Consider the following 22269-nt stretch of genomic DNA (forward strand, 5'->3'; position numbering starts at 1 on the left):
ATTCTAAAACTTTTGGAATGTTCCCCCACTCGGAAAGTTTGTAAGCCAACTACTCTGTGCCTTTAAACGCCAAATTTTAGCTATCCACTTTATCTATGGCCCACTAATATAAAACCAGTGCTCAGAGGAAACAATCATTGCTCGCTATGAAGAAATCTTCTTTCCAATAGGAAACTTTCAAAGTCTGTGTCAATCGGCAAAATCAAAGTCGGACAGGCCGTGCATAAAGTCAGCACTCTTAGGCACCAGTTCACAGTCTCCAATATCGCCCTATGGTGGGCTTCTGGTCGACCCGTGCCAGCTACCTCACTCAGCCTCCACGGGGTGTCCTCCGGTCTCCTTGCTTGTAGACCATGGGCTCTCGTCAATGTTCAACAATCCTGGGCTCCTGATGCGACGTGGTGAACTTTACTCGAGTCACCCTCGTGTTCTCCTTTTCAGGTAAACCAAATCCACAGGTATCTGGGCCCATACAGAAGCAGTACTTTTATTGCTGAAGTTCTCCAACCTCCACTCCATATGAAGATCCATGTGGTCACCCGGTAAGCAATTTAGCCTGCCACAGGCTCTCTTTAACACACAGTCCAGGGAGATATTTTCTCCCTACTCTCAGATTTTATTTTAACTTCTGGCAAAGGCTTTTGGTTCCTGAGTACACGAAAGCACTGGTGGGCATCTAATTCACTGCACAGCAGTCTTCCCAGAGGAAGCTTAACCCAGCTAAAGATCACCCAATTTTGGTGGCTCTAAGCATGTGGGCTTACAAACTTTCATTTTTCCCACTTCCCATATTTTCCCCAGAAAACAACCGAGTAAAGGGTGGCTTTGTCTGACCTCTGGATAGACAAGGAAGAAGAATTACCATGAGGGCAAAGTCAAACAAATAGCTACTCTCCATCTTAAGATGAGTTTTTCCATTGCCCCACTGCTAGGTATCCGATTTGTGACTCTGGATCTCGTAGAGAAACAGGGGCACAGAAACTCATGTCTAAGTGAGACTCATATATAAAGGTTAAGTGTTCATCAAGCAGACATCTGAAAGCAGTGTGGTCCAAACCCATAAGTCCGACATTAACCCATTAACCCACATGTCGAAACCAATTGCAATGTCCTCCTCCATCTTTCAAAACAGACGACATGTTGCAGGCTGAAGGAGGGGGGCCGAGACAGTGAATGTGTAAGCAGAGCCGCGTGGTCTGTGGATATATCAGCATATCTCTGCACGGCTACTCCAACAACCCGGGCTTCCTTTGGGTAAGTACATGTGTCTTCGGCTCAGGGACGTCTTGCCGGAAAGGAGCCTTGACAGCTAAAGCAGGGAACAAGGTGAGGCAGCTGCACCCTGCTCCCACGTTCAAAAAAGAAGAGTCCCAACTAGAATGGAAATGCTCAAGGAGCCATTGATCCCTCCGCCCTTCATTTAACTGCACGTGTGTATCACCCAGGTTGGCACAATCCACGAACTAAATCCACATTTGTGAACCTGGCACCCGTTCAAAATTCTTTAACCCCAACATGGAATTAAGTAACATCAGGACCTTAATTCAAAGCCTTATGGAATGTTCCCCCACTCAGAAAGTTTGTAAGCCAACTCCTCTGTGCCTTTATACCCCTAAATTTAGCTATTCACTTTATGTATGGCCCACTAATATAAAACCAGTGCTCAGAGGAAACAATCATTGCTCGCCATGAAGAAATCTTCATTCTAATAGGAACCTTTCACAGTCTGTGTCCATCGGCAAAATCAAAGCCGGACAGGCCGTGCATAAAGTCAGCACTCTTAGGCACCAGTTCAGTGTCCAATATCGCCCTCTGGTGGGCTTCTGGTCGACCCGTGCCGGCTACCTCACTCAGCCTCCACGGGGTGTCCACTGGTCACCTTGCTTGTAGATCATGGCCTCTCGCCACTATTCAACAAGTTGGGCTCCTGATGCGACGTGGTGAACATTCCTCGAGTCACCCTTGTGTTCCCCTTTACAGGTAAACAAATCCACAGGTATCCGTGCCCATACGCAAGCAATCCTGTTATTGCTGCATTTCTCCGAACTCCACACCATATGTAGATCGACGTGGACACCCAGCAAGCAATTCAGCCTGCTCACATGCTCTCTTTAACACTCACTCCCAGGGAGATGTTTTCTCCCTAATCCCAGATTTTTTTTTCTTACTTCTGGCCAAGTCTTATGATTCCTGAGTACACCAAAGAACTGGTGGGCATCTATTTCACTGCATACCTGTCTTCCCAGAGGTAGTCAAAACCCAGCTAAAGATCACCCCATTTTGGTGGCTCAAGCAAATGGGCTTACAAACTTTCATTTTTCCCCCTTACCCTAGTTTCCCTAGAAAACAACCGAGTAAAGGGTGGCTTTGTCTGACCCCTGGATCGACAAGGAAGAAGAATTACCATGAGGGCAAGGTCAAACATATAGTTACTCTCCATCTTAAGATGAGTTTTTCCATTGCCCCACTGCTAGGTATCCTATTTGTGACTCTGGCTCTCGTAGAGAAACAGGGGCACAGAAACTCATGTCTAAGTGAGACTCATATATAAAGGTTAAGTGTTCATCAAGCAGACATCCGAAAGCAGTGTGGTCCAAACCCCCAAGTCCGACATTAACCCATTAACCCACATGTCTAACAACAATTGCAGTGTCCTCCTCCATCTTTCAAAACAGATGACATGTTGCTGGCTGAAGGAGGAGAGACGAGGCAGTGAATGTGTAAGCAGAGCAGCGTGGGCAGTGGATATGTCAGCATATCTCTACACGGCTACTCCAACAGTCCGGGCTTCCTCTGGGTAGGTCCATGTGTCTTCGGCTCAGGGACGTCTTGCCGGAAAGGAGCCTTGTCAGCTAAAGCAGGGAACAAGGTGAGGCAGCTGCACCCTGCTCCCATGTTCAGAAATGAAGAGACCCAACAAGAATGGCAATGCTCAAGGAGCCATTGATCCCTCCGCCCTTGATTTAACCGCACGTGTGTATCGCCCAGGTTGGCACAATCCACGAACTAAATCCACATTTGCGAACCTGGCACCCGTTCAAAATTCTTTAACCACAACATGGAGTTAAGTAACACCAGGACCTTAATTCTAAAACTTATGGAATGTTTCCCCACTCAGAAAGATTGTAAGCCAACTACTCTATGCCATCATACGCCAAATTTTAGCTATTCACTTTACCTATGGCCCAAAATATAAAACAAGTGCTCAGAGGAAATATCATTGCTCGCCATGAAGAAATCTTCATTCCAATAGGAACCATTCAAAGTCTGTGTCCATCGGCAAAATCAAAGCCGGACACGCCGTGCATAAAGTCAGCACTCTTAGGCACCAGTTCACAGTCTCCAATATCGTCCTCTGGTGTGCTTTTTGTTGACCCGTACCGGGGACCTCGCTCAGCCTTCATGGGGTATCCACCGGTCACCTTGCTTGTAGACCATGGGCTCTTGCCACTATTCAACAAGCCTGGGGTCCTGATGCACATGGTGAACTTTACTCGAGTCACCCTCGTGTTCTCCTTTTCAGGTACACCAAATCCACAGGTATCTGTGCCCATACGCAAGCAGTCCTTTTATTGCTGCATTTCTCCGACCTCCACTCCATATGTAGATCCCCGAGGTCACCCAGAAAGCAATTCAGCCTGCTCACAGTCTCTCTTTAACACACAGTCCCTGGGAGATGTTTTCTCCCTACTCCCAGATGTTTTTTTAACTTCTGGCAAAGGCTTATGGTTCCTGAGTTCACGAAAGCACTGGTGGGCATCTATTTCACTGCATAGCTGTCTACCCAGAGGTGATCTAAACCCAGCTATAGATAACCCCATTTTAGTGGTTCAAAGCAAGTGGGCTTACAAACTTTCATTTTTCCACCTTTCCATAATTTCCCCAGAAAACAACCGAGTACAGGGTAGCTTTGTCTGACTTCTGGATAGACAAGGAAGTAGAATTACCATGAGGCAAGGTCAAACAAATAGCTGCTCTCCATCTTAAGATGAGTTTTTCCATTGCCCCACTGCTAGGTATCCTATTTGTGACTCTGGCTCTCGTAGAGAAACAGGGGCACAGAAACTTATGTCTAAGTGAGACTCATATATCAAGGTTAAGTGTTCATCAAGCAGACATCCGAAAGCATTGTGGTCCAACCCACAAGTCCGACAATAACCCATTAACCCACATGTCCAACACCAATTAAATGTCCTCCTCCATCTTTCAAAACATTCGACATGTTGCTGGCTGAAGGAGGAGAGCCCAGGCAGTGAATGTGTAAGCAGAGCAACCTGGGCAGTGGATATGTCAGCATATCTCTGCATGGCTACTCCAGCAGCCCGGGTTTCCTCTTTGTAGGTCCATGTGTCTTCGGCTCTGGGACGTCTTGCCAGAAAGGAGCCTTGACAGCTAAAGCAGGGAACAAGCTGAGGCAGCTGCACCCTGTTCCCACATTCAGAAATGAAGAGACCCAACTAGAATGGCAATGATCAAGGAGCCATTGATCCCTCCGCCCTTCATTTAACCACACGTGTGTATCGCCCAGGTTGGCACAATCCACGAACTAAATTCACATTTGCGAACCAGGCACCCGTTCAAAATTCTTTAAACCCAACATGGAATTAAGTTACATCAGACCTTAATTCTAAAACTTATGGAATGTTCCCCCACTCGGAAAGTTTGTAAGCCAACTACTCTGTGCCTTTATACGCCAAATTTTAGCTATCCACTTTATCTATGGTCCACTAATATAAAACCAGTGCTCAGAGGAAACAATCATTGCTCGCTATGAAGAAATCTTCATTCCAATAGGAACCTTTCAAAGTCTGTGTCCATCGGCAAAATCAAAGCCGGACAGGCCGTGCATAAAGCCAGCACTCTTAGGCACCAGTTCACAGTCTCCAATATCGCCCTATAGTGGGCTTCTGGTCGACCCGTGCCAGCTACCTCACTCAGCCTCCACGGGGTGTCCACCGGTCTCCTTGCTTGTAGACCATGGGCCCTCGCCATTGTTCAACAAGCCTGGGCTCCTGATGCAACGTGGTGAACTTTAGTCGAATCACCCTCTTTTTCTCCTTTTCAGGTAAACCAAATCCACAGGTATCTGGGCCCATACACAAGCAGTCCTTTTATTGCTGCAGTTCTCCAACCTCCACTCCATATGAAGATCCACGTGGTCACCGAGCAAGCAATTCAGCCTGCTCACAGGCTCTCTTTAACACACAGTCCAGGGAGATGTTTTCTCCCTACTCTCAGATTTTATTTTAACTTCTGGCAAAAGCTTATGGTTCCTGAGTACACGAAAGCACTGGTGGGCATCTAATTCACTGCACAGCAGTCTTCCCAGAGGTAGCTTAACCCAGCTAAAGATCACCCAATTTTGGTGGCTCTAAGCATGTGGGCTTACAAACTTTCATTTTTCCCACTTCCCATATTTTCCCCAGAAAACAACTGAGTAAAGGGTAGCTTTGACCTCTACATAGACAAGGAAGAAGAATTACCATGAGGGCAAGGTCAAAGAAATAGCTACTCTCCATCTTAAGATGAGTTTTTCCATTGCCCCACTGCTAGGTATCCTATTTGTGACTCTGGCTCTCGTAGAGAAACAGGGGCACAGAAACTCATGTCTAAGTGAGACTCATATATCAAGGTTAAGTGTTCATCAAGCAGACATCCGAAAGCAGTGTGGTCCAAACCCACAAGTCCGACAATAACCCATTAACCCACACGTCCAACACCAATTGCAATGTCCTCCTCCATCTTTCAAAACAGACGACATTTTGCTGGCTGAGGGAGGAGAGCTGAGGCATTGAATGTGTAAGCAGAGCAGCGTGGGCATTGGATATGTCAGCATATCTCTGCACGGCTACTCCAACAGCCCGGGCTTCCTCTGGGTAGGTCCATGTGTCTTCGGCTCAGGGACGTCTTGCCGGAAAGGAGCCTTGACAGCTAAAGCAGGTAAGAAGCTGAGGCAGCTGCACCCTGCTCCCACATTCAGAAATGAAGAGACCCAACTAGAATGGCAATGCTCAAGGAGCCATTGATCCCTCTGCCCTTCATTTAACCGCACGTGTGTATCGCCCAGGTTGGCACAATCCACGAACTATATCCAAACTTGCCATCCTGGCACCCATTCAGAATTGAAATTACGTGACACCAATAACTTAATTCTATAAGCCTCTGATTATGTTCCTCCCTCTGGAATGTTTTTAAGCCATCTACTCCGTGCACTTGTACCTCATATTTTCGCTGTTTGCTTAATCTACGGCCCTCTTAGATCAAACCTTTTCTCAGAGGAAAAAATCATTTTCGACCTGAATAAATCTTCATTCCAATAGGAACCTATTGAATTTTGCGTCCATCAACAAAGTCAAAACCGAACAAGCCATTCATAAAGTCAGCCATGATCCACACCAGTTCACAGCCTCGAAAATCCTCCATCTGTTGGGGTTCTGGTCAACCCATGCCTTCCTCAGCTCTACGGTGTCCACCGATCACCTTGCTTGTAGACCATGAGCTCTCTCCAATATTCAAGAAGCTTGGGTTACTCATGCTAGATCATGAATTTTTGTTGATTCACTCTCATATTCTCCATTTCTCCTGTAAACCAAATACACAAGTGTCAGAGGCCAAACTCAATTAATGTTTTTATTACTACATTTCTCCAACTTCTACTGAGCAAGTAGATTCACGTGGTCACCTTGCAAACCGTCAGCCTGCTCATAAGCTCCCTTTTACACCCATTCCCTGGGAGGTATTTTCTTTGTACTCCCAGATTTTTTTAGTGTTGGCAAAGACTTGTGGTTCCTGAGTACAGGAAAGCACTGTTTCGCATATAAATCAATTCTCTGCATAGCTGTCTTCTAAGGTGTTTCCTAAGCCCATGTAAAGATCAAATTTTGTTGGCTCAAAGCAAGTGGGCTTACAAACTTTCTGCTCTCATACTTCCCATAGTTTCCCCAGTAATCTATTGAATAAAGGGTGGCTTTGTCTGACCACTGGCTAGACAGAGAAGGAAAACTACCATGAGGGAGAGGTCAGACAAACATCTACTCTCCATCTTATGGCTAGTTTCTCCAGTACACCACTGCTAAGGTACCACAATGTGTTAGTCAGGGTACTTTAGGGAAAGAACTACAGTGAAACTCATGTCTAAGGGAGAGTTTTATATAGTTTATATAAAGTGCTTTATATAGTTTATATATAGTGTGCATCAAGCAAAAATCCCAAACCTGTCCTGCCAAAACCCACAAGTCCAAAATTAATCCCTCAACCCCTTTATCCAGTATCAAACCACAAAGTCCTCCTCCATCTCACAAACCAGACACCATGATGTTGACTGGAGGAGGAAAGCCGATTCAGTGAATGTGTAAGCATCTCTGCACCGGCATCGTGTCTACTAGGTCCATGTGGCTTCTCCTCAGGGATGTCTTTCAGGAAATTATTCTTGGGAGCTGAAGCAGGGAACTGGCTAAGGGAGCTGCATCCGGATCTGACCATCATAAAGCAAGGCACCCCAGCATTAGAAAGGCGTGGATCCCTGAACCACTTATCCCTCTCCCTTTCAATTCGCCCCACATGTGTTTATCGGCCAGCTTGTCACAGCAAACTAACTACCTCACAGCTCTTCTAACAGTCCATGACATCAATTGTATCAAGCTCATTTATACCACTATCATTTGTTGCCATCATTTTCTAAACAGTTACTTTCTTTTTGAACTCTTGGTTCAATTCTTCTCTTTTCCTACACTCCCACTCTCGTGACCCCTTGATTTCCTATCTTATACTGAGTGCTGTGTCCCTTCACCACATTTATGTTGTTTACCCCCCTGGGGAGCAGTATTATACAGCAATCATTGTGATCGGTTTCCCCTTTCTACCCCTACCTTCCATCTACCCTCCTGGTACCCTTCGGTTTCTGTTCCTGAGGGGTTGGTCTGACCTTGATTCTGTGTGTCATGATCCTTTATCTGTACCTGTATACATGCTCTTGCCTACGCACAACTGATTGGCAGAACTGGGATCATGATAGAGGGGGGTGAGGAAGCCTTAAAGATACAGAGGTATGTTGTACATTTCATTAGTGTTATACTGTGCTCTGGTTGCCTCATCCTTTTGTTGTGACCCTTCTGTGAGGGTATGTCCTCCCGTCTACAGATGGGTTTTGGGGCTCTGCTCCAACCCCTTTATCCTAAACAATATGGGGTTTTTTGTTTGTTTGCAGTCTTCTGGTGCCTACCTGATTCTGTCAACACCTCATGATCTTACAGGCTAGGGCCCTTTCATATGGGATTTGTTGCTTCTTTGCTAGATGGCTGCAAGTTTACCATCAGTTTTTTAAGAACCCAGATGTTTTATCTTTTTATAGCTGGGCATCATCAGCTTTCTTTACCTCATTTGCTTATGCATTCATTTTGCCTTCAGCTATTATGCTGGGAGGGTGAGCATCACTGAATGCTGGGTTGTTAGAACAAAGTGTTCTTGTGTTGAGGGAGGGCTTAAGCAGAGGCCCAAAGTCCATCCACTTCCTTAATTTATCGCTATGTAAATATATGTACATAGGCCAATACCTCGATTTTTATTAATATATTTTCATAAGTGCACACCTATGTTTATTCCTGTATCCTTAGATTTGCTTCCTAGATCGTTCCTGTTTTCTTTTTACCTTCCTCCTTTCCCAACATCATGCGTGCCCTTCTTCTCTCAGCTAGATTGCCGTTGCTCTACCACCACCACCAGGATCTCTATGTCCTCCTTGTTGTTCCTTTTAATTCCCTAGTTGTTTCCTGTCTATGGCATCGTTTGCTCACCACTCCTTTCTCCCACTGTCTCCTCTCCCAAGTGCCTCCAGAAATGCCGGTCCCTTTACTTTCTCCTTGGGCTTTCTTCCCAAACCTATCTTATATTGGTAGGCAAAGCAATAAAAGAGACAAAGCAAAAAGAAAACAAAAGACTGAATAAAAAGGGAAAACAAAAAAAGGGGGGAAACCTAGAAAACCCCCCTGAAAACACATACAAAATTCCAAATCTGTCTGCTGACCTTTATGATTATCTCCTCACCAGTCTAGAGGGGTTCTGAGAACTGCCCCTCCTAGCCTGAAATCTATTGTGGGGACACTTCAAGGGCTTCGTGGCTTGGCAATGCTCCCATTGCTGATCTGTTCTGTTTCCTTCCTGGTTCATCCCATTGTGGGGATGGTCAGGCCCGACTCACTCCCTGCTGGGTGTCCCGAGTATTGTCCTCATTCACAATATGTCCCAGTGAGGGGACACCATGTCTCAAGCTGTTGTCAGCCCTACAGTCCTCTCTGTGCCTTAGCAGCAGCATGCAGGGCCGTCCTCCTCAGGACTTGGTGTGCCAGTATCCAGTCTAAACCCTCACTCCCTTTTTCCTTTGGGTTTACACTTCCATGTGGGCATGGCGGGCCAGCCCCTCTCCCCAACCTGTAGGCTAAGTGTTGTCCTCTGCAGCGCATACTTCTAGGGGAAATGGAGGCGGGGTTGTCAGTTTGGCTTTGATTGGGGATGGCCCCGTAGACCCCTCAGTGATCTACATATAACCTCCTCCCTGGAGGATGGGCAACAGGAAAGTGGGTGAAAACTTGGATCTCCATCTGCAGAAGAATGAAACAGGACCCATACCTCACTCCATGTACAAAAACAAACTTAAACTGGATTACAGACCTAAATGTAAACCCCAGAGCTATCAGGATCATCAATTAGAAACTTAAGGGGTCTATTGCAGGGCATACATGGACTAGCAAATCTAATAAAGGAAGCACACAGAGCAAAAGACAACACAGATGCCTGGGACCTACTAAAATAAAACACTTATGCACCTCAAAAAATTTCATCAAAATAGTAAAATGAGAACTCACAGATTGGGGTGGTGGGGTAACAATGACACAACTAACGAGAGACTTGTTACCAAAATCTATGGAATTTTTCTAAGAAAAAAATTAGTCCAATTGAAAGGTGGGCAAAGGACATAAAATAGACATTCACCAAAGCTGGCTTGTGAATGACTAACACATACATGAAGATATGCTCACCATTTCCTAGCCACCCAGGAAATGCAAATCAAAACAACAATGAGTTATTACCGTACACTCCTCACAATAGCAATTGAAACACACAACAGAGAATGACAAATGCTAGAGAGGGCATGGAGCATTTGAAACTCTTATACATGGCTGGTAGTCTTGTAAACATTTACAACCAGTGGGGAACGCTATGAGACTACCTGAAGCAAGTAGCATTCGACCCAGCAACACCTCTGCTTGTCATATACCCCAAAGAAGTAAGAGACAGACCCCAGACATGTGTTCTCCTACATTCACCGTAGCACTGTTCACAATAGCAAGAGGCTGGAAAGAGCCCAAATGCCCATCAGTAAAAGAATGGAGGAAGAAACTCTGGTACACATGGAAATTATGTGCCCCTGAAAAACAGTGATGAAACCATGAAACACCCCATTACATAGATGGGCCTGGAAATGATTATGCTTCGTAAAGTTAGTCAATCACAAAAGGACTGGCACACTACTATAAGGATAAACACCAAGATAAAGGCAGAATTCTGCTCTTGGGTCATGTAATCATCTTTTTGTCATGAAATCTGGCCTCCCAAACAAGGTAGTGAGCCAGTATAGTACCCGTGCACTATATATTGCCCTCTTTACAACTGCATCTTACAAACCACTTCAACGGAAGACACGTCCCCTCCACTGGGATCAATTTCTCAAGATGGGAAGGGAGGAAGGAGGGAGACGACCAATCAGTTGCTGCCATACAACATTGTCCTACGGTCACCCAAATTCAACAGATACTCCTACGAGAGTGATTAGCAAACCATCCTGGAAACTCAAGTCAAGACATGAGGGGGAGACGGGTCTGTCTTGGAAAAGGCAATTACACTTTCGTTGATGGGTAAACTGGGTAGAGCAAGATGCCATCTGGGGGGAAACATGCTTAACGGTACTTATAGAACCCAAGGAGAGAATACGCCTGGTATTACATTCCTAACTGGACACTTTTGACCTGGTTTCTATCCAGTCCTTGGTGATCCAGACTGGATGCTGTAGTCATCTAGGATTTTAGACTCTGTTCTTTCCAGGCTCACAACATCCTCCATGGGCCACACCAGAAGGATCCGATTTGGAAAGTCACTAAGGAGCTGATAAGATAAAGCCCACTAGACCTTATTAGCTCCTTAGTGGCTTTCCAAATCAGTGGGATTTACCTTAGATTGACCTGAAACAGGTTTAAGAAAGTGCTTTAAAACATACTCCCTTGGACTTAGGGCAAAGTGCTCTAGTGTCCAAAGATGCAGATGACTGCTATCTTAATACTCTGGAATTTGAGTTTGTTGGATTTCAGTCTGGATCTCTTGCTTTGGGAATACCCTGTGAATGGTGTCCCAGGACTATCATATAGTTACTGTTTGTATTCTCTCTTTGCTTTTTTGTCACATATGTTAATCTGGAAGGTATAGTCCTGGCTTTGTGAATGAATGTTATTGAAAATTTTATCCTATTCCCAGTGTATGTGTAGTGACCAGTCACTTAATCTTTTTTTTAATCATTTTACTGGGAGCTCATACAATTCTTATCACAATCTATACATCCATCCATTGTGTCAAGCACATATGTACATTTGTTGCCATCATCATTCTCAAAAAATTTGCCTTCTACTTCAGTCCTTAATATTGGCTCCTCCTTTTGTGCCCCTCCTGCCTCCTTCCCATCCCTCATGAATCCTTCATAATTCATAAATTATTATGTCATATGTTACACTGTCTGACATCTCCCCCTGCCCACTTCTCTGCTGTCCATCCCCAAGGGAGGAGGCTATTCGTAGATTCTTGTAGTCGGTTCCCCCTTTCCACCCCACATTCCTTCTACCCTCCAGGCATCGCCACTCTCACCATTGGTCCTGAAGGGGTCATCTACCCTGGATTCCCTGTGTTTCCAGTTTCTATCTGTACCAATGTACATCCTCTGGTCTAGGCAGCTTTGTAAGGTGGGATTGGGATTATGATATTGTGGGAAGGAAGCATTAAGAACTAGAGGAAAGTTATATGTTTCATCGTTGCTACCCTGAACCCAGACTGGCTCATCTACTTTCCACAACCCTTCAGTAAGGGGGTGTCCAGGAGGCAAAGGGCACTTACAGAGGTCTAAATACAGGCATGGACATATGTAAATATATTTATATATGACAATGGGAAAATAGATCTATGTGCACATATTATAGGTTTAGTATTAAGTTAGCAAATGGACATTGGGCTTCCACTCAAGTACTCCCTCAATGCAAGAACATTTTGTTCTGTTAAATTGGCATTCCATGATGCTCACCTTCCTGACATGATCACTGAAGAAAAATGTGTGCATAAGCAAATGTGGTGAAGAAAGCTGATAGTGCTCGACTATCAAAAGATATAGCATCTGAAGTCATAAAGTCTTGAAGGTATACAAGTGGCCCTCTAGCTCAGAAACAACAAAGCCCACATGGAAAAAGCACAGCAGCCTGTGTGATCAGGTTTAAGGTATCAAAGAACAAAAAAATCAAATCATTGTGAATGAGGCGGAGTACAGATTGGGAACGCCTTACAGAAGGGTCACAGGGAGGAGAAGAGCCAGTCAACGATGAAACATACAACTTTCCTCTAGTTCTTAAATGCTTCCTCTCCCCGACCCCCACCCCCACTATCATGATTCCAATTCTACCTTACAAATCCAGCTAGACCCACAGGATATACACTGATACAGACAGGAACTGGAAACACAGGGAATCCCTTTAGGACCAGTGATGAGAGTGGCAAAACCAGGAGGGTAGAAGGAAGATGGGGTAAAAAGGGGGAACCAGTAACAAGAATCTACATATAACACCCCTCCCTGCAGGATGGACAAGAGAAAAGTCAGTGAAGGCAGATAGATGTTGGACAGTGCTAAATTATCAAGTGTTCATGAGGGAGGGTGTGGCGGGAGGGAGGGAAAACATGTGGAGCAGATACCATAGGCTCAAGTACAAAGAACATGTTTTGAGATTGATGAAGGAAACAAACATAAAAATGTGCTTGAAACAATAGATTTATGTATGGATTGTGATAAGAGTTGTATGAGCCCCCAATAAAATCATTTAAATAAAGATGGAAAGAATACACAGAGTTATGGTATCAAAAGAATAGGTTGACATTCAACCATTTCCAGAGGTGACATCGGACCAAGAACCAATAGTACTGAAGGAAGAAGCCCAAGCTGCATTAAAGGCACTAGAGAAACACCAGGCTCTGGGAACTGACAAAATACAGGAAACACTCACTCACCAAGAAATCTGGAAGACAGCTGCCCGGTCAACCCACTGGAAGAAATCCATACTTCTGGCCATTCCAAAGAAAAATGAAGTGATGCAACAGAATGGAAATGATAAAATTTTCACTGATAACACATGCCGGTAAAATTTTGATGAAAATATTTCAAAAATGGTTACAACAGGACATCAACGGTGAGCTGCCAGAAATTCAAGCTGGATTCAGAAGCAGATATGATACAAAGAGAATTCTTGCTGACATGAGATAGATGGTAGATGAAACTATAAAATGGCAGAGAGATGCTTATTTGTGTTTTATTGACTACGCAAAAGCACCAGAAAAGAGAGAGCCTAACAATGTGCTGGTTTTCAAATAATCCTCAGCAAGTACAGAAGAATTCACCAAATTCTGGGAGATTTGCTCAAGCAGGGAGCTTTTCTGAAGTTGAGTTTTGGTCTGTTTCTGAGACCCTCAATGCTAATCTTTCTTTATATGTTGTAAGATACTCCCTAGTATTGGTTTATTAAGCCTTAGGAACCACCAAAACACATACATAACACAAAGCAAAACTGACCCGCTGGAGCTTTTATGTAAACTGAACTAAACAAGCATCAACAGCAACAGAGAATGGTCAGATAAAGGGGCAAGGAAGTTTAAAAATAAAAACACGGCATGATTAAGAAAGCCTGGGTATTATGTAGCAACACATGGAAGTGAACGTGTTGGGCAATAATGGAGATGCAAGGAGAACACTGTGGTCATTCTGGGAGATCTGCTGTGAAGCACCAGATCACCAGCACGTGAAGATGATCCAGCCTTTTATTGCTTTCCCACCACAGAAGAGGACGCAGCAAGAACAAGGGAGGGAGGCAGAACCCTTGGCAAATAGCAGGTGGAAAAACGATGAAAAGTGAGGCCAAACAGGATCCCAGTGGTGAGGATTGGTCCAACCCTGGGAACCAGGTAGACTGTATCTGGGAGCTCGTGCTGGGACCCTGGACTCCTCCTCATGAGTGGAATGTTGGGGATACTGTTGTGGATATTACTCACAATTTAGGCACAGATCTGGGTGTGTAAACTATTAGATCCAGTAGCTGGAAGCTAGAAATAACAAACTGCACGGAAATGAAGTAGTCAATGACACCACTCATAAACTGAGTAAATATGCAAATGATGGGCTCAAAAACAGGCCTCAGGAGAAAGGAAAAATATAATTCTGGAAGTGGAAGAGGAAAGGTTGATGAGAAACAAAAGGTCTCCTGGAGAATGAATGACCAGGTATCCTAAAGAGAGTCTTCATTAAGGGTAATGCCAGCAATTTTACTGACTAAGATAAAATTGAGAGATCTTGTTCTACCCCATTGCCATTGAGTCAAATCCAAGCAAGTCTTGATAAATTTTTAAAAATTGAAATCATATGAAGTATTTTCTCTGATCACAAGTGAGTGAAACCAGAAATCAGTAACAGAAAAAAACCCTGAAAATATGGAAATTAATTAACATACTATGAAACTAATAGTGGGTCACGGTAAATATCAAAAGAGAAATCCCACATTTTAAAAATCTGATGAAAATGAAAGCACAACATACAATATTCAGAGAAGACAGTGTGCAGAGGGAAACTTACAGCAATAAACAGGAAGGAGAGGGTGAAGGGATCTCCAATTAACAGCCTAACTTGATAATTCTAGAAACTAGAAAGAGGAGACCAAAAAGAAGCCTTAATGTACCAGAAAAAGGGAAATAGTAAAGATCACCCAGAAATAAAATTAAAAACAGAAAGATAATAGAACCAATAAAATCAGAAGTTGTTTCTTTGAAACAATCATTAAGAATAACAAAACTCTAGCTAGTGACAAAGAAAACAACCAAAAATAGAGAACTAACTGTCATAGTTAGGTTTTGTATCACCTTGACCAGATCAGAATTCTCAGGGGGTTGGTAACTGAGGCCTAGTAATCCCTATGATGTTGTATAACACAATGTATCCCATAATGGGATCTGCTGTGATCAGCTAATCAGATTAAGGTGGAGTACAATCCTCTTACTCAGGTAACAGCACCAATACACCTGAGAGGAAGTTTACTCAGAGTGGGGCCTAATTCATATTTAAGCGGAGGTTGAGGAGACACTTGCTGGCTTTTTTGCGTCTGAGTCCTGTATCTGACTTGTCTGTCTCTTATTCTTTGTACTTGAACCAGCGGCCTGCCATAATGGCTGCCGATCCATAGAGCAATCAGCAACCTGCTATCTGACCTGCCAACCTTGACGTTTCTCTCTCCTGTCACAGCCTGATTTGCTGACCCGAGATTCATCTACTTCTACAGCCTGTGGTATAGAAGCTGAAGCTACTCAAGTCAGGAAAAGCTTCCAGTTTAAAATCTGACTGGCTGACTTAAAGCCACACTGTCCTTACCTACTTCTACAGCTGTATGAGCTCTGTTATGTATGTACACACACACACACACACACATAGATTTATATCAAGAACGTGCTGTGTATGTATATATACACATATAAATGCATGCATATATATATAGAACCCCCATAAAGAAACAAAAATTTTCCAAAGCTGTGTACTTAATTTTTTGACAAGACACCTATCACTTTCAAAGTACTTTCCATTATACTTAATACATTTGACAAATCTGCCATTCCTTCCTTGGAAACCCTTTTCAAACTCCTATTTGGGTGGCTGACAGCACTTCCTTAGTTTTTTCTTCATTTCTTCTACATCATCAAATTGCTGGCCTTTCATGCCCCTTTTCATTCGTGGAAATGAAAAGAAGTCGCTCAGAGTGAGGTCAGGTGAGCCAGGTGCATGGGGCGAGAGAGGCATGCTCTTTTAGCTAAAAACTGGTGCACTGAGATGGCTGCATGAGCAGGTACATTATCGTGGTGGCAAAACCCATCCCCCATCTGCCACAAATCAGGCCTTTTTTGTTGCACACTGTTATGCAATCTTTTCAGAACCTCTAAATAGAAAGCTTAGTCAACAGTGTGAGCTGGTGAAACGAACACCAAATGCCCCACAATTTGGCATTTTTGTCTCTTTCAGAAGTTGATGGACATGCAGAACAAGGTTTGTCATCAGTCAACATTTCACCTTTTTTGAAACGAGCAAACCACTTGTACACGAGTTTTTCCCATAGTGCTCTCCGTATAAGCTGTGTGCAACATCACAACAGTGTCTGCCGCATTTTTCCCCAAGGAGGAAACAAATTTCACAGCCACACACTGTTCTCTTAAACCAGCCATCACACAAAAAAAGGAAAGAAAACGAGATTAGAGCAAAACAGCTTTATGAAAAAAATTCACTGTGATCAGAGAGAAGCTTCCCAAGAGATGCTACTGGGTGCACTAACTCAGAACAAGTAGATGCTGTCCTAGCAGGGGGAAAAGCCTACTAAGAAAGGTCTGCCCAGAGGAGCTTTTTCCTGTGATGTACTTTTTGTACCCCCTCATACAGGAATACTACTCATCCTTTAGGAGAAGTCTTAATACATGCTACGTATGCGTGGAACTTGAGGAACTAAGCTGAGCAAAATAAGCCAATTACAGGATAAATACTGTATGACTTCACTTACAAGAAAGAAAAGGCAAATATATAAACACCAAAGTTTACTAGTGGCTACCAGAGGCAGGAAGGAGGGGGGAAGGATTGAATAAAACAATATAATTGATTACGGGTACGTTGCACACCCAATTATTGTAATTGCTGTCAATGATTTATATAGCTGTAAAAGTAGAATTGGCAAACGTTGTACAAGAAGTATGTTTACAATAACAAGTTAAATAAGAGTAGCTGCTGACCCTGCTTATATTCAATCAAAACTGATATTTGGTTCCTTAGTTTGGAGGTTTAGGGACATGGTTTCATGGAACATCCCAGTAGTTGTTGTTGTTCGTTTTGCCTGGTAAAGTGTGCAGAGCTACTGATTTACTTCCTGCTTCACTGAATACCCTCTGGACTCTTTAAAGCTTGCAAGCAGTCATCCAAGGCACGATAATGTAGCTCTATTGACCCAGAGAAACAGAGGGAGAGAAAGAACTGGACGTAGGCGGATATGAAAGGTCTGGCTAATTACCTCTCTAAACAACTGCCTCCCTTTGAGGCCAGAAACTGGGCTGGTGCCCCCCTCTCATTACTGCACAATTTGGTCATGGATTTTATAGAAGAATCCTGTCCTACAACTCAATAAAACAAAACAAAAACCAAGCAGAATTTCAAACTCTCCTAGAGTCTAGTCTTTCTGGAGCCAAGAAGAGGGATAAAGCTCTGGAACCATTGCCCTGAGATAATTTTAAAGACTGAAACCAAAGTATCCCCGAGCACCATCTTAAAATCTCCTTGTAGTGAGCTTCATGAACTTGAGCATGATGCTCTTTTGAGAACGACCTATATGGAATCACATTGCGAACAGTAACTACAAAGATTAAGTAGAAAAGTTCGAGGGGAGTGGGTGTGTATTACTAAGGAAGGAACAACTCAGAAAAGAAGGGTGCTAATGCTCCCACAGCTGGAAGCATGTCATCAGTTTCTCTACATGTAGAGGCTCTCATACATGTAGAAACTGTCATACATGTAGAAACCCAACAGTATATGGTTTGCTGTGTGTCTTCTCAAGAACCACAAAACCATAAACACAATTTAGAAGGAAAAAGTGCAGGCACTGTTACAGACATTGTCTAGGCATCTCCACACACCTTTCAGAATTGAACAAATCCTTGGTTAAATTGTTCAGTTAAAAACTACGGGACCGATTACAAGGATCTACATGTGACCTCCTCCCTGGGGGATGGACAACAGAAAAGTGGGTGAACTTGGGAGACGTCGGACAGGGCAAGATATAACAAAATAATAATTTATAAATTATCAAGGGTTCATGAGGGAGGGGGAGGGGAAGCAGGGAGGGAGGGGGAAAATGAGGACCTGATGCCAGGAGTTAAGTAGAGATCACATGTTTTGAGAATGATGAGGGCAATGAATATACAGATGTGTTTTACAAAACTGATGTATGTGTGGATTATGATAAGAGTTGTATGAGCCCCTAATAAAGCGATTTAAAAAACTATGGGACCATAGTTCTGTGGGACAACTTAGTCAATTGACATACATAGTTCTTGAAGTTAATTGTCTCCCTCCTAGTTTGGTGAGTAGCACCTGTCCTTTAAAAGCTTCCAAGAATCCAACTCAGACACCAGAGAATTAAAGAAACCAAAGACTCAAAGAAGAAACTAGTCCACAGTCTAATTGTCCACAGGAACCATCACTTCATTTATCCTGAGCTCAGAACTAAATGATGCCTTATACTGACCTACCGTTCCATCCAAGTAGATGTCATATAAAACGGGAGAAAAAGGAAGAACAAAATTCAAGTTCCTTTATTGGACTGATCGCCTAAAGGAACTCCATTTGACCTTGAAGCAGAAGTCACTCCTGGAGGCCACGTTTCATCAATCAATACATTCTCTAATAACAAACAATCTCACCCCTGAGTGCTGAGCTCCCGTACGTAATCAACCAAATGATAAACATTTACCCTAAAGCAAAAATCAGATGGTAGGAAGACGCAAGGAAGTTCAATTAATTGAAAAAGAACAAACAGAATAGAAATAACAAAAATGTTGATATTTTGTGAAAAATATAACCAATGTTATGGAACAATTTGCATTAAAAATATTAACTGGGAACCTAATTTACTTTGTAAACTTTCACATAAACCCAATAAAGTATTATTTCACTAAACAAATTTCAAAGAAATCTGAGAGGTTCAGATTATTTCCACATTAATACATGGACACACAATAAGAACCAATTTCAGAACAATAAACCAATGCAATTGATAGGCCCCTGTGTACTGTTTCCCGATTTGAGGTGTGGGGCCTGAGGAGTGGGGAGAGACAGCCTGGTGCTTTGGTAAAGGAGTGGCACCTGGTGGGGAATAAGCTGCCGACCGCGGAGGTGCAGAAGCAGAGTGGCATGACATTTAACACAGGTAGTAGACACCGTTTGCCATCCCACAAGAATAACAGCTCCACTACAAACAGAAAAGGTGAATTTCTCCCTTTTTTGTTTCCATATCTTACACCATCCACTGTATCCCCTTCACCCGCATTTCCATTATTTGCCCCCATCCGAGGTGGGGTGGAAACATCCATCGTTGCTATCCGTTCCCCTCAAAAATTTCTTGAGAATACAAAATCATTTGGATAAAAATATTCTGGTAACTTTTTGGGATACGAATATATTTTCAGATAACAATCATATACTTTGTCAGGGAATTACATAACTGAGTTTTATAATCCCTATTTTTAGACAAGTATGCAAATTATAAGTAAAACCTATGAGTTACTGACTGAAGGAAATGATTTTCAGTATAAATCAGAGAATCAAAATCATCTAGACATAACCCCTTACTTTAGGGAGCTTTAATATGGTGATATAATCTATCCACTGACATAGTTTAATATAGACTATTAATGTTCACAGTGCACCTGAGGCAGGAGTTCTCAGTTCACAGGACAACCACAAGTCCTAGTTAACTGACCTCTGACCCAAATGATTCAGATTCACTGCTCAGGATTGAGTTAACAATCTGCATTCTTATGAAGCACACTAAATTGTTCTAGTGTAGGTGGTCTCTTGATAGGCTTGAGAACCGATGGGAAGCACAGAAAACTGTCCCCGGAGCTGGTGCTGTCAAGCAAGCACTGGGCTGCTAACCACAAGGTCAACTCCGTGTGGCTGCCTCACTCCGCCTCCACAGGGGGCCCATATGGTCATTCTGTCTTTAAGACCATAGGCTCTCACCAATACTCATCAGCCTAGCCCCCTCGTGCTAGGTCATGAACTTTAGACCAGTCAACCCGTTCTCTTCTCCCCTTTTTCCTGTAAACCGAGTCCACAGGTGTCAGTGGTCAAACTCAACCCGTCTCTTTATTGCTGCCTTTCTCCCACTTCCACTCAACTAGTAGATTCAGCTGGTCCCCTAGCAAGCCTTTCAGCCTTCTCTCAGGCTCCCTTTAACATTCTGTCCCAGAGAGGAGTTTTCTTCATGGCTCCAGATTTTATCCAGCTTCTAACAAAAACCATTGGTTCCTGGATCCTCCAAAGCACTGGGTGGGGCATATATTTTCAAAGTTTTCTTTACAGGCATGGGCTAAATCTACCTAAAGATCAAATTTTAATGGCTCAAATCAAGTGGACTTACAAACTTTCTATTTTCATACTTCCCATATTTTCCCCAGAAAACAACCGAGTAAAGGGTGGCTTTGTCTGGCCTCTGGCTAGACAAGGAAGAAGAACTACCATGAGGGAGAGGTCAAACATCTACTCTCTATCTTAGGATTTGTTTCTCCAGTACCCCACTCCCAAGGTACCATTATGTGTTAATCTGGGCACATTAGAGAAACAAATCCAGAGAGAGGGGGAGTTTTATATAAAGGATATAAGAGAGAGTTTTATATAAAGGGTAAGTGCACATCAAGAAAACAATCCCAACTCAGTGCTGCCCAAGCCTGTAAGTTCAACATTAACCCATATGTCCAACAACAATCCACAAAGTCCTCCTCGATTTCACAAAACACACCTATGTGGCCGACTGCAGGAGGAAAGTTGAATCAGTGAGTGTGTAAGCATCTCAGCGCTGGCAGGGGTCACCACGCAGCTGCTCCACCACCCAGGGCTGCATCGGGGTAGGTCCATACGGCTTCTCCTCAGCAATGTCTTGAAGGAAGTGAGCCCGGCTAGGTGAACAGGGAGCTAGTTAAGGCAGCTGCACCCTGCTCCAACCATCAGAAAGCAAGAGACCCGAGAACTAGAAACGCCAGGCTCACGGAACTATTTATCCCTCTGCTCTTCAATTAACCGCACATGTGTTAATCAGCCAGGTCGGCACAATAAATGTTAACTATCTCAGGCACCATAAGTTGGTGATGACGAGGGGCAATTAACAACAACAACATGACAGACACTGTTCTAGGTCCTTGGATGAAACAGTAGACCGAACAAAGAGCTTCGATTTCAGTGGGAAAAGACAAGTAGACTAATTTCAAATGTTGATGAGAATTCTGAAGAAGACAGCCTAAGAGGATTGATGGCGGACCATGTGAAAATCATCTGAGCTGAGGCCTGAATGTTGGAGGCAAGATCTCGGGGAAGGACATTTCAGGATGCAGCAACCTAAAAGAGGCTCGGAAATTAGTTGCCTTCCTTCCCAGTGAGAGCTGGAAGGAGTCTAAGCACTTTGAAGTAGCTGGCCTCCCTGAGGGCCTTGATCAATAGAATACAGCAGAGTTGACACAGTGCCCGTATCCAGTCTGTAAGAAACTGGCTGCTTCCACTTCCTGACTCTGAAGAGTCCTCACTCAGAACTTTTAGCTGCCAGGTAAGAAGCCTGTGTGCCCTGCTGCAGAGCCCATGTGGAGAAGCCTTGAGAACACACAGACAGGGAGAGGCGCCCAGCTGAGCCCAACCTTCTCATCATCTTTGGCAATGAGGAACATTTAGCAAAACCGTCGTAGACCCTCCAGACTAGCTGTCAAGTGCATACCAGCATGTGACCCTAGTCAATGCCATTTGGAACAAAAGATGTATAGTTGAGTTCTGCCTGACTTAGTCTTCCAGGGCTATGATAACAAGATAGCACAGAAATGTATTCCTCACAGTTCTGGAGGCTAAAAGTACAATTCAGAGTGTCTGCCATGCTGTCTCCTGAGACGTTTGAGAGAAGAGTTGTTTCCTGTGTCTCCCTTAGTTCCTGGTGACTCTGAGCAACCATCGGCATCCCTTGGCTTTAGAAGGATGTGCCATGCTGTCCTCACGCGGAGTGTGACTTTCTGTTCGTCCTCTTCTTTTTATAAGATGCTCATCATGAAGCAAATCCCACCCAACTTTGATAGGATCTCATTTGACTTAGCTGTTTAGCCAAAGAAACCCCCACTTTCAAAACAGGATCACACTCACGGGCTCAG

General features: G+C 43.7%; 1 protein-coding gene across 1 annotated transcript in view; it reads right to left on the bottom strand.

Moving 5' to 3' along the window:
• Positions 1-6038: 6038 nt before the first annotated feature.
• LOC142436748 (thyrotropin-releasing hormone-degrading ectoenzyme-like) overlaps positions 6039-22269 on the bottom strand; it is a 137814-nt gene continuing 121583 nt past the window's right edge. Inside the window, exon 10 of the mRNA XM_075540213.1 lies at positions 6039-6582. Coding sequence (XP_075396328.1) covers positions 6531-6582 — 52 coding nt within the window. The 3' untranslated portion in view covers positions 6039-6530. The remainder of the gene's footprint in view (positions 6583-22269) is intronic.

Source organism: Tenrec ecaudatus, unplaced genomic scaffold (genome assembly GCF_050624435.1).
Source record: "Tenrec ecaudatus isolate mTenEca1 unplaced genomic scaffold, mTenEca1.hap1 Scaffold_563, whole genome shotgun sequence".
NCBI classification, from domain to species: Eukaryota; Metazoa; Chordata; class Mammalia; order Afrosoricida; family Tenrecidae; genus Tenrec; species Tenrec ecaudatus.